The following is a 13408-nucleotide window of genomic DNA, read 5'->3' as shown; positions in this document are numbered from 1 at the left end:
AGTGTTTGTAAACACCCTGGTAGGTTGATTAATAACCTGAACCAGATTACAGGCATTGGTTACAGTGAGAAGCTTCCTGTTGAGCAGACAGTTTGATGAAAACCAATCAATATTCAGGTCCCCAAATAAGTAGACCTCTCTGTTTACATCACACTATCAAGCATTTCACACATATTATCTAGGTACTGACTGTACTTGGTGGCCTATAGCAACAGCCCAAAAGAAAAGGCTTTAGATGTGCCAAGTGAACCTGCAACCACAACATCTTCTCTAAGCATTACAGGGATATGGCTCTGAATATATACAGCAACACCTCCCCTATAAACATTACAGGGATGTGGCTCTGAATATATACAGCACCTCCCCTATAAACATTACAGGGATGTGGCTCTGAATATATAAACACCTCCCCTATAAACATTACAGGGATATGGCTCTGAATATATACAGCAACACCTCCCTATAAACATTACAGGGATGTAGCTCTGATATACAGCACCTCCCCTATAAACATTACAGGGATGGCTCTGAATATATAAACACCTCCCCTATAAACATTACAGGGATGTGGCTCTGAATATATAAACACCTCCCCTATAAACATTACAGGGATATGGCTCTGAATATATAAACACCTCCCCTATAAACATTACAGGGATATGGCTCTGAATATATACAACACCTCCCCTATAAACATTACAGGGATATGGCTCTGAATATATAAACACCTCCCCTATAAACATTACAGGGATGTGGCTCTGAATATATAAACACCTCCCTATAAACATTACAGGGATGTGGCTCTGAATATATAAACACCTCCCCTATAAACATTACAGGGATATGGCTCTGAATATATACAACACCTCCCCTATAAACATTACAGGGATATGGCTCTGAATATATAAACACCTCCCCTATAAACATTACAGGGATGTGGCTCTGAATATATAAACACCTCCCCTATAAACATTACAGGGATATGGCTCTGAATATATACAACACCTCCCCTATAAACATTACAGGGATATGGCTCTGAATATATACAACACCTCCCCTATAAACATTACAGGGATATGGCTCTGAATATATACAACACCTCCCCTATAAACATTACAGGGATATGGCTCTGAATATATAAACACCTCCCCTATAAACATTACAGGGATATGGCTCTGAATATATACAACACCTCCCCTATAAACATTACAGGGATATGGCTCTGAATATATAAACACCTCCCCTATAAACATTACAGGGATATGGCTCTGAATATATACAACACCTCCCTATAAACATTACAGGGATGTGGCTCTGAATATATAAACACCTCCCCTATAAACATTACAGGGATATGGCTCTGAATATATACAACACCTCCCCTATAAACATTACAGGGATATGGCTCTGAATATATACAACACCTCCCCTATAAACATTACAGGGATATGGCTCTGAATATATACAACACCTCCCCTATAAACATTACAGGGATGTGGCTCTGAATATATACAGCAACACCTCCCCTATAAACATTACAGGGATGTGGCTCTGAATATATAAACACCTCCCCTATAAACATTACAGGGATATGGCACTGAATATATAAACACCTCCCCTATAAACATTACAGGGATGTGGCTCTGAATATATAAACACCTCCCCTATAAACATTACAGGGATATGGCTCTGAATATATACAACACCTCCCCTATAAACATTACAGGGATGTGGCTCTGAATATATACATCAAAACTTCCCCCATAAGCATTCCTGTCTCTTCTATAGATGCTATATCCGTGTATTGTTACTGATGTATCAAATGAATTATCTAAGTGAGTCTCATAAATGGCTAATATACAAATGTTATCTGGTGTTAGAAAGTTATTGATTTCATGAACCTTATTTCTAAGGCATCATATATTAATATGGGTTATTTTCAGCCCTTTCCTGGGTGGCTGATCAGAGACTTAATACGGAAAAGAGAAAACAAAGCAACAGAAAAACAAACATTCATCAGTCCATTAATCAATTGGTGGGAGTGTGTGTGTGTGTGTGTGTGTGTGTGTGTGTGTGTGTGCTGGGGGTTGAAGCTACGAACCCATACGCTTGGTTCCCTCATCCTGTCCAGGTCCAGGCTTCTGGGAGGGAGGGTGGACAATGAGCCTGTCATAGTGGATGTAAGCAATGTCCCCACGCGCTCTGGCAGCTTTCATGGGATCAGTTCTTTCATCTTCTGGTGCACAGCTTCAGGATAGTCCTCGTTGAGGAAGATATACGTTCCTCTCAAGTTCTTGGCTCTTTCCAGAACAGCTACCTTGAACCTCAGGATCACCATCGGCCTGTCACCTGGGCCGGTGGTGGGTTTTCCTGTCCTGTGGGCGCGCTCCACCTCAGTCTTCTTCAATTTTACAGCGATCAATTCCCTCACTTCGTCCTCAGACTCTGTCCAGGTCTCATGTGGAGGTTCTGCAATTCTGTCCACAACCATGTTTCGCCTTGATTGTCCATTGAGTCTGATTTATCTGTCATTGTTATCATGGATTCACACAACTGATGTTTCTGTCAATGACTTGCAGATTGCTGTCATCTTGCCGTTCTCCTGTTTCAACTCATTGAGCTGACCCTGGGAGGACTGCAAACTCTTCTTCAGGTCCTGGACCTCTGGTCAGGTCTTACATTCTTTTATTAGTTGTGACTAGTTAGTGACTCCACCAGTATTTGGACAAAACAATTGTTATTTTGTTGTTGTTGTAACAACTTCTTGCAGAACTTTTGTTAGTTTAAAATATCCTTCATCCTGTGATAGAGAGACCACTGTCCTCGACGGTACTCCCGCCGGCTTTGGTCTTTGTCATGGTAGCTATCAATGTATGCTAGGCAGTTACTCCTCTCAGTTCCAGACAGGGCAGGTCAAAGGGAAGATTGGGATCTAGACAGCCACAGCCCCGGACAATCTGCAGGCCCAGCCACAATGACTAACTGTCGCGAGCTGCGTTCAAGCCCTCAAGAAAACCCCTCTAGCTTGATATACAGCTAGCAACGCCAAATAGCTCCTCAGACCCGTCCTTGGTTGGCAGAATCACTGGACAGAGAATAGCAGTCCCAGCAACTGATGCCAACTGCGTCCCGGGATCCAAACTAAAAAGTTATCTAGCTACTAAGAACTTTCCACATTCAAAACAACAAAACCGAGCTCTTCCTCATTCCGCGTTCAACAGGAAGTGGCCTGTTCACCTTCTCTATGTGGCATCGCTTGCTTTGCTGTGTGGAGTGAAAGCGGTTTCCTTCAGCAGGAAGACCATGCTCTCTCTCTGGCTGTCCCACTGTCGAAGCTCATCCCAAATGGCACCCAATTCCCTATATGTGAAGAGTAGTGGACGATATAGGGCATAGTGTACCATTTGGGATGCAAACTAACTGGGCTGATGAGAGGGAGAGTGGTAAAAAAAAGGATACAGTCCATCACCACTAACCCCATTTACACCTGGTTCTAACATGCGTCCTTTGTCCTGATCTTGTCCACATTCCGATTGTGCCCACATTTTCAGACAGGTATAGGCAATTAAAAGATGCATTGTGATCAGATCTTATAAGTGTAAACAGACAAGATCAGGACAAGATCAGGATGAAGGACGCATGTTAACGGCGGGTATAAACGGAGCTTTTAAAATTAGGCTATAGCCAGCGCCTCACTGAGGTAGAACATCTCTACTGCAGGGTCACAAACATCAGAACAACACTGGGTGCTTCTTGGACTTTGTGGATATGGAATACTGTGTGCTGGATGGATGAATGTATTGAAATAGTATAATGTATTTAATGACATTTTGAAATCTGTTCACTGTTATAGTGATACTGTACATGGTTGCAGAAAAGTCACTCATATTCAACCCTAGAAAGGTGTGTCTCTGCTCTGAGGGGTGTCCTAACGACAACTGATCAGACAATACAGAATCAATGTAACTAACAATGTCTAGTTGCCCCAGCTCTTTTAACCTCCGGGGTGCTTTTAAGTCAAGCCAGTAGATGTGGAAGTGATTTATTTCTGATTGGCTTAGACTTCTCCTCGTGTTATACAAGAGGAGTGAAGCTCATCTGGGGTTGATTTCCTCCCCCCAAGTCCTGATTGGTCGACAGAGGCCAGCTGGGATTGATGACAGATAGGCTGAGGTATGTGTCCTGTAGAGGAGGAGAGTTGTGATTGGTGCATCACTGGGCCTGGGCCTCCGTTACACTCCTCAAGGAACACAGCTGGAGGGAGGAACCATAGAACACACTTGGTGTCCTATTGGGAAACTTTTACGATAGAAACTTCTAAACTTTTTCTCCTTGCAAATCAATTACATTTACAGTTAGTATACTAGCTCCAACAATTACATTGTTTTGACCTGTCACCTACTTAAGATTGTTATTTGTTGTGGGTAGAGAGGCTGGAAGGAGCAGGGGCAGCTATAGACATTTGGGGACCCTAAGTGAGGTTTGGTTTTGGGGGCACCCACCTAAGGGCAAAACATTTGTAGCTCTTCTCTTGACGGCAGAGACAAAAATGTACGTTTTCAAATGGAATTGAGTGAAGTAGCAGCACATATGTTTAATGAGCAACTAATGGGCGTAGAGAGTCTCACAAGTTTGACGAAATTACCTCATATCTTTCAGTCTAATATGGCTATTTAGTAACTTTTATAGCTCTTTGTCAGAAGCACGCTTTTTTTGTAAGTAGTTATAGGCAACTGTCCTCTCAAAAGTTTAGCTGGAATTTAGCCCGAAAGGATTTGAGAAATGTGATTGGATGGAGATGTCTATGACATTGGCCTACAGCTGCGCAGAATATCAGATCTCAGCAACGATTGGAGAAGTGTTTAACATCACCGCTACCACATATACATACATACACATACATACACACACACATACACATACACACACACATACACACACACATAAGCACAATGTTACTGCAAGTGACAGCTTGGAAAGTCTAACTGAAATATATATCTAAATTACTGGTATTTGATCAAATCTGGGACACAATTGTTTCTTTGCGGGACAAAGGGACAAAATGCAGGATTGTCCCGCACATATCAGGATATGTGGTCACCCAAAGGCTGTTTGTCACTGGCCGACACACAATACCCCATAATGTCAAAGTGGAATTATGTTTTTCAAAATGTTTACAAATTAATAAAAATGAAAAGCTGAAATGTCTTGAGTCAATAAGTATTCAACCCCTTAGTTATGACAAGCTTAAATAAGTTCAGGAGTAAAAATGTGCTTTCCTCCCCCCAAGTCCTGATTGGTCGACAGTGGCCAGCTGGGATTGATCACATAAATTGTGTGAACTCATTCCGTGTGCAATATATGTTTAACATGTTTTTTGAGTGACTTCCTCATCTCTGTACCCCACATGCACAAATACATTTAAGGTCCCTCTGTCAAGCAGTGAATTTCAAACACAGATACAAAGACCAATGCCTCACAAGGGGCACCTAACAAAAAGCAGACATTACCTCTCCCTTTGAGCATAGTGAAGTTATTAATTACACTTTGGATGGTGTATCAATACACGATACAGGTGTCATTCCTTGGTTGGATCAAGGACTTTCTAATTTACCGCCCACAGAGGGTCCTCATGAATATAAACTAATACTCTGATGAACTGACCATGAACACAGGGGCGCCCCAGGGGTGTGTCCTTTCTCCGTTGTTGTTCTCTATCTACACTAACGAGATGAAGAAACAAGGAAACAATGTGAGCCTTTTTAAGTACGTGGATGACATGGCTCTGGTAGGGCTCTTTATTCAAGATGCTACGTCAGATGGGAACAGCTATTTTAAAACAGACCAACCACCTTCAAGAATGGTGTCGGTCAAGTGCCCTCCACATCAATGTGGAAAAGACAAAGGAGCTGATCATCAATGGCAACAATTTACCAACGTCCCAACCACTCTCCCAACCAGTGTTTTAAATACAGAGGGACACAAATTGATAACAGGCTGAGTTGTACAGAGAATGCAGACTGTATTTTTTTTTTTTAAAGCAAGCCAACGCCTGCTTTTAAGTACTACTTGTGTTTTTTTAAGAACTACTTGTGTTTTTTAAAGTACTACTTGTGTTTTTTTAAGTACTACTTGTGTTTTTTTAAGTACTAGTTGTGTCTGCCAAATGCCTGGATGTAGAAAACCTGCTGTGTACAGAGACTTAGTATTCACTCAATATCCTACAATAAATACAATATCACCATTTGCTGATTTATCTGATGAATTGCCAGATCAAGATGCAGATATAAATGCACAACTCATTGTAAAATCTTTTCTTCCATTTGCTTTGTCTCCAGGCTCGGCCTAAAGGGGAAGGCCTGACCCCATATCAGGGCAAGAAGAGATGTTTCGGGGAATACAAGTGCCCTAAATGCAAGAGGAAGTGGATGAGCGGAAACTCCTGGGCCAACATGGGACAAGAATGCATCAAGTGCCACATCAACGTTTACCCTCAGAAGCAGGTAAATAGTAACATTTTCATTTAGTATCCATGATATAAGCCTGGTCTCAGATCTGTTTGTGCTGTCTTGCATATAGGCCTACATATGAGAGCAGGCTACCATGACATTCCTCCATCAGACTGTCCTATTGGCTCAAGGACCAGGTTACCATGACGTTCCTCCATCCGTCTGTTCTATTGGCTCAAGGACATAGCTCATTATTTAACTAACTAGTAACTGAGTGTAACTAACTAACTAGTAACTGAGTGTTACTAGTAACTAGTAACGAGTAACTGAAGTGTTTGTTACTGACATATAAACTAATACTTAGCACTTTATAAACTAATACTTAGCACTTTATAAACTAATACTTAGCACTTTATAAACTAATACTTAGCACTTTATAAACTAATACTTAGCACTTTATAAACTAATACATAGCACTTTATAAACTAATACTTAGCACTTTATAAACTAATACTTAGCACTTTATAAACTAATACTTAGCACTTTATAAACTAATACTTAGCACTTTATAAACTACTTATGAAGCCCTTTGTAAATCCTATAAATAACCATGGCCAGGTCTCCCAGATGAAGCCCTTTGTAAATCCTATAAATAGCCGTGGCCAGGTCTCCCTTATGAAGCCCTTTGTAAATCCTATAAATAGCCGTGGCCAGGTCTCCCTTATGAAGCCCTTTGTAAATCCTATAAATAGCCGTGGCCAGGTCTCCCTTATGAAGCCCTTTGTAAATCCTATAAATAGCCGTGGCCAGGTCTCCCTTATGAAGCCCTTTGTAAATCCTATAAATAACCATGGCCAGGTCTCCCTTGTGAAAGAGGTATTCGCACCTCAATGGGGCCTGGATAAATAAAAGGTTGAACACATTGTGTTGTAAATATCTTAATGTAAAGTGTGTTACCTGTTTCTCTGTGTTTTAAACAGCTTCATGTTACCTGTGTTTCTCTGTGTTTTAAACAGCTTCATGTCACCTGTGTTTCTCTGTGTTTTAAACAGCTTCATGTCACCTGTGTTTCTCTGTGTAGAGACCTCTGGAGAAACCTGATGGGTTAGATGTTTCAGACCAGAGCAAGGAGCACCCACAGCACCTGTGTGAAAAATGCAAGGTCCTCGGCTACTACTGTCGTCGCGTGCAATAATAACCTGTCGTTATCTGGCCGCAAGTTCATGGAGTTGCCCTCTAGACACTGATCTTGGGTCAGTTTAGTATTTTCTCCACCAATGGTTAAGGTCAGGTCTGGGGGAGGGGAAGCTGTACCTAGAGTAAACTTCACCCTGGAGCCAAGTTCACTTCCCTGACCTTGAGTTCACTTAAACCTCCAGTGGTTTATGAAGAGGCAAAACTCATCTAAATCTGAATCTCATCCCTGGATTCCAAAGGCGTGTTGTCGACAAGCGCATAGCCTTTAACTGTTCAGAGTCATTTACGCTCGAGTCGACATCCACACCGTTTACCGTGAATAAGAACTCTGAGAATGTCAGGGAGAGAAATCGCCTTTTTTAAAAAGGGGCATTTTCAGCAGTGCGACACAGTAACACTGGCTGACAACCCACACTTGATTGGATCCCGGCCCAAGTGAAGTGAATTAGGTTGGTGTTAGGTCATAGTAATAATAACAATAATATATAATAATAAAATAAAATAATATCAACTCAGAGAGGGATTCTGAAGACGTTATTTCCTGTTTATGTATTCATTAGTCTAACATATTTCATCGAGTCATTTACTAGTTATGTTTTTACATTGTGAAATGTTATCAGCACGAGGATTAAATATCGTGTCACCTTTTTCATAAATCCTCCGAGACTGCTGTGGATCAAACCTTGGAATCAGTAGCTTTTTGAGAGCAGGGCCAATAGTTTACATTTTAATCTGATGCGGTATGCTTATACAGCACCAGTCAACAGTTTGGACACACCGACTCATTACAGGGTTTTTCTTTATTATTTTCTACATTGTAGAATAATAGTGAAGACATCAACACATATTGAATAACCAAAAAAAAAATGTTAAACAAATACAAATATAATTTTATATTTTAGATTCTTCAAAGTAGCCACCCTTTGCCTTGAAGACAGCTTTGCACTCTTGGTAGTCTCTCAACCAGCTTCATGAGGTAATCACCTGGAATGCATTTCATTTAACAGGTGTGCCTTGTTAAAAGTTCATTTGTGGCATTTATTTCCTTCTAAATGTGTTTGAGCCAATCAGTTGTGTTGTGACATGGTAGGGATGGTATACAGAACATCGCCCTATTTGGTAAAACACCAAGTCCATATTATGGAACGAACAGCTCAAATTAGCAAAGAGAAACGACAGTCCATCATTACTTTGAGACATGAAGGTCAGTAAATCTGGAAAATTTCAAGAACTTTGAATGTTTCTTCATTTGCAGTTGCAAATACAATCAAGCGCTATGATGAAACTGGCTCTCATGAGGACCGCCACAGGAAAGGAAGACCCAGAGTTACCTCTGCAGCAGAGGATAAGTTCATTACAGTTAACTGTCTCTCGTGAGGACCGCCACAGGAAAGGAAGACCCAGAGTTAACTGTCTCTCATGAGGACCACCACAGGAAAGGAAGACCCAGAGTTACCTCTGCTGCAGAGGATAAGTTCATTAGAGTTAACTGGCTCTCATGAGGACCACCACAGGAAAGGAAGACCCAGAGTTACCTCTGCTGCAGAAGATAAGATCTGAGGACCGCCACAGGAAAGGAAGACCCAGTTAACTGATAGAGTTACCTCTGCTCATTAGAGTTAACTGGCTCTCATGAGGACCACCACAGGAAAGAAAGACCCAGAGTTACCTCTGCTGCAGAGGATAAGATCATTAGAGTTAACTGTCTCTCGTGAGGACCGCCACAAGAAAGGAAGACCCAGAGTTACCTCTGCTGCAGAGGATACGTTCATTAGAGTTAACTGTCTCTCGTGAGGACCGCCACAAGAAAGGAAGACCCAGAGTTACCTCTGCTCCAGAGGATAAGATCATTAGAGTTAACTGTCTCTCGTGAGGACCGCCACAGGAAAGGAAGACCCAGAGTTACCTCTGCTGCAGAGGATACGTTCATTAGAGTTAACTGCACCTCAGATTGCAGCCCAAATAAATTCTTCACAGAGTTCAAGTAACAGACACATCTCAACATCAACTGTTCAGAGGAGACTGTGTGAATCAGGCCTTCATGGTCAAATTGCTACAAAGAAACCACTACTAAAGGACACCAATAATAAGAAGAGACTTGCTTGGGCCAAGAAACATGAGAAATGGACATTAGACCGGTGTAAATCTGTCCTTTGGTCTGATGAGTCCGAATATGAGATTTTTGGTTTCAACCACTGTGTATTTGTGAGACGCAGAGTAAGTGAATGGATGATCTCCGCATGTGTGGTTCCCACCGTGAAGCATGGAGGAGGAGGTGTGATGGTGCTTTGCTGGTGACACTGTCTGTGATTTTTTAATTTTTAATTTATTGCACACTTAACCAGCATGGCTACCAAAGCATTCTGCAGTGATACGCCATCCCATCTGGTTTGGGCTTAGTGGGACTGTCATTTGTTTTTCAACAGGACAATGAACCAACACACCTCCATGCTGTGTAAAGGCTATTTGACCAAGAAGAGTGAAGGTGCTGCATCAGATAACCTGGCCTCCACAATCACCCGACCTCAACCCAATTGAGATGGATTGGGATGAGTTGAACCGCAGAGTGAAGGAAAAGCAGCCAACAAGTGCTCAGCATATGTGGGAACTCCTTCAAGACAGCTGGAAACGCATTCCAGGTGAAGCTGGTTGAGAGAATGCCAAGAGTGTGCAAAGCTGTAATCAAGGCAAAGGGTGTAAATAAGAATTTGACTTGCCTAGTTAAATTTAAAAAACAATTATAATTTAATAAAAGCCATGAATTGTTCTGTGTATCTAGGAATATGCTATTTGTATTAACAAACAAGTGCCTTATATATTATTATATATATTATATATTATTATCTGTGAAAAGGTGCTTATTGTGTAGGGTATGTACGCTACCATTCCAAAGATGTTTCTGTTGTGTATAACCATGTGTATGTGACAAATAAAATTTGATTTGTTAAAGATATTGAAGCACTAATGCTATCACGAATGAAAATTGGCATTATATAGAGTAGAAATGATACCAGAACTAGATAGTAATTCACCACTGTGCTATATGAAATAAATACAAAAAAATGTAATGCTGCAATTGTTGACAAAATAATTGACTTGTTTTTAACTTTTTGTATGAAATAAAAAATGTTGCCTCCTTCCTAGTAAAAAGGGATGTACCTACAGTTATAGGACAGGTTACATGTGTATGCATTACTTCCTGAATGTTTGGATTGGGAGGAAGTTTATCTGTTTGTGCCAGTCTGTGCTATCATGCCAAATCCTTGGCTTGACAGGTGACCACAAACAGATCTGTGACCAGGCTATAGAAGGAGACCACAGTTCTGGGACCAGGCTATAGAAGGAGACCACAGTTCTGGGACCAGGCTATAGAAGGAGACCACAGTTCTGGGACCAGGCTATAGAAGGAGACCACAGTTCTGGGACCAGGCTAAATCATATGGGTTCAAATGTAGAAGTACTGTAAAATGGTAAAGATCCGATGGAACGTGTGAAGGGTGTTCTGATGGAACTGTGTGAAGGGTGTTCTGATGGAACTGTGTTCTGATGGAACGTGTGAAGGGTGTTCTGATGGAACTGTGTTCTGATGGAACGTGTGAAGGGTGTTCTGATGGAACTGTGTTCTGATGGAACTGTGTGAAGGGTGTTCTGATGGAACTGTGTTCTGATGGAACTGTGTTCTGATGGAACTGTGTGAAGGGTGTTCTGATGGAACTGTGTTCTGATGGAACTGTGTGAAGGGTGTTCTGATGGAACTGTGTTCTGATGGAACTGTGTGAAGGGTGTTCTGATGGAACTGTGTGAAGGGTGTTCTGATGGAACTGTGTGAAGGGTGTTCTGGTGGAACTGTGTGAAGGGTGTTCTGGTGGAACTGTGTGAAGGGTGTTCTGGTGGAACTGTGTGAAGGGTGTTCTGGTGGAACTGTGTGAAGGGTGTTCTGATGGAACTGTGTGAAGGGTGTTCTGATGGAACTGTGTGAAGGGTGTTCTGATGGAACTGTGTGAAGGGTGTTCTGATGGAACTGTGTGAAGGGTGTTCTGATGGAACTGTGTGAAGGGTGTTCTGATGGAACTGTGTGAAGGGTGTTCTGATGGAACTGTGTGAAGGGTGTTCTGATGGAACTGTGTGAAAGGTGTTCTGATGGAACTGTGTGAAGGGTGTTCTGATGGAACTGTGTGAAAGGTGTTCTGATGGAACTGTGTGAAGGGTGTTCTGATGGAACTGTGTGAAGGGTGTTCTGGTGGAACTGTGTGAAGGGTGTTCTGGTGGAACTGTGTGAAGGGTGTTCTGGTGGAACTGTGTTCTGATGGAACGTGTGAAGGGTGTTCTGATGGAACTGTGTGAAAGGTGTTCTGATGGAACTGTGTGAAGGGTGTTCTGATGGAACTGTGTGAAGGGTGTTCTGATGGAACTGTGTGAAAGGTGTTCTGATGGAACTGTGTGAAGGGTGTTCTGATGGAACTGTGTGAAGGGTGTTCTGGTGGAACTGTGTGAAGGGTGTTCTGGTGGAACTGTGTGAAGGGTGTTCTGGTGGAACTGTGTTCTGATGGAACGTGTGAAGGGTGTTCTGATGGAACTGTGTGAAAGGTGTTCTGATGGAACTGTGTGAAGGGTGTTCTGATGGAACTGTGTTCTGATGGAACGTGTGAAGGGTGTTCTGATGGAACTGTGTTCTGATGGAACGTGTGAAGGGTGTTCTGATGGAACTGTGTGAAGGGTGTTCTGATGGAACTGTGTGAAGGGTGTTCTGATGGAACTGTGTTCTGATGGAACGTGTGAAGGGTGTTCTGATGGAACTGTGTTCTGATGGAACGTGTGAAGGGTGTTCTGGTGGAACTGTGTGAAGGGTGTTCTGGTGGAACTGTGTGAAGGGTGTTCTGATGGAACTGTGTGAAGGGTGTTCTGATGGAACTGTGTGAAGGGTGCTTCAGCTCTTGCTGTGAAAAAGGTCTGTGAAACCCAACAGTACGCACAATAGGCCTGATTCAGACTTAAGAAACCTTTTCCTTTTCTACACTTTTGAGTTAACCACTTCTCAGAAGTTTGTATTCAAACTGACTGTACACAGGTCCATATAAGACTTTGCAACTCTCTCCTCTCGGAGGACCTGAGCCCTAGGACCATGCCTCAGGACTACCTGGCATGAGGACTCCTTGCTGTGCCCAGTCCACCTGGTCGTGCTACTGCTCCTGTTAACTGTTCTGCCTGCGGCTATGGAACCCTGACCTGTTCACCTGATGTGCTACCTGTCCCTGACCTGCTGTTTTCAACTCTCTAGAGACAGCAGGAAGGGTAGAGATACTCTGAATGATCGGCTATGAAAAGCCAAATGACATTTACTCCTGAGGTGCTGACCTGTTGCACCCTCGACAACCACTGTGATTTTTATTATTTGACCCTGCAGGTCAACTATGAACGTTTGAACATCTTGGCCACGTTCTGTTATAATCTCCACCCGGCCACATCATGTTAGGGTCTTTCCACTCCTAAAGTAACAAAAAGATCATTCCATTCAGACATCAGCCCGATAAGAAACTGAATCTTCTTGTATCCTACTTGTATTAGTCAAACCCAGCCCAAAACGGTTCTTCCGGACTTAACAGGATCCGTGGTGGAATGGAAGAGAGAAAAAAAGCACATTCAGAGCCGTTTCTCAATAAAGAGGAAATTAAAACATCTCCGATGTTCGTGCCGGTCCCCTGATGCTTACGCAGACAACCTGTTTCTTGGAAACATTCACATTGGATGAGTTAACACAGGGC

The 13408-nt window shown here is 42.3% G+C and overlaps 1 protein-coding gene across 1 annotated transcript in view; it reads left to right on the top strand.

The window, feature by feature from the left end:
* The window catches only part of LOC121840753 (zinc finger CCHC domain-containing protein 24-like), a 29191-nt gene extending 20726 nt beyond the window's left edge, over window positions 1-8465 (top strand). Inside the window, exons 3-4 of the mRNA XM_042305815.1 lie at window positions 6339-6503; window positions 7531-8465. Of these exons, the coding sequence (XP_042161749.1) occupies window positions 6339-6503; window positions 7531-7644 (279 nt within the window). The 3' untranslated portion in view covers window positions 7645-8465. The remainder of the gene's footprint in view (window positions 1-6338; window positions 6504-7530) is intronic.
* Window positions 8466-13408: the final 4943 nt, after the last annotated feature.

The sequence above is a fragment of the Oncorhynchus tshawytscha genome, linkage group LG25 (assembly GCF_018296145.1).
Source record: "Oncorhynchus tshawytscha isolate Ot180627B linkage group LG25, Otsh_v2.0, whole genome shotgun sequence".
Lineage (NCBI taxonomy): Eukaryota > Metazoa > Chordata > Actinopteri > Salmoniformes > Salmonidae > Oncorhynchus > Oncorhynchus tshawytscha.
This window is presented reverse-complemented; position numbering and strand designations above follow the sequence as displayed.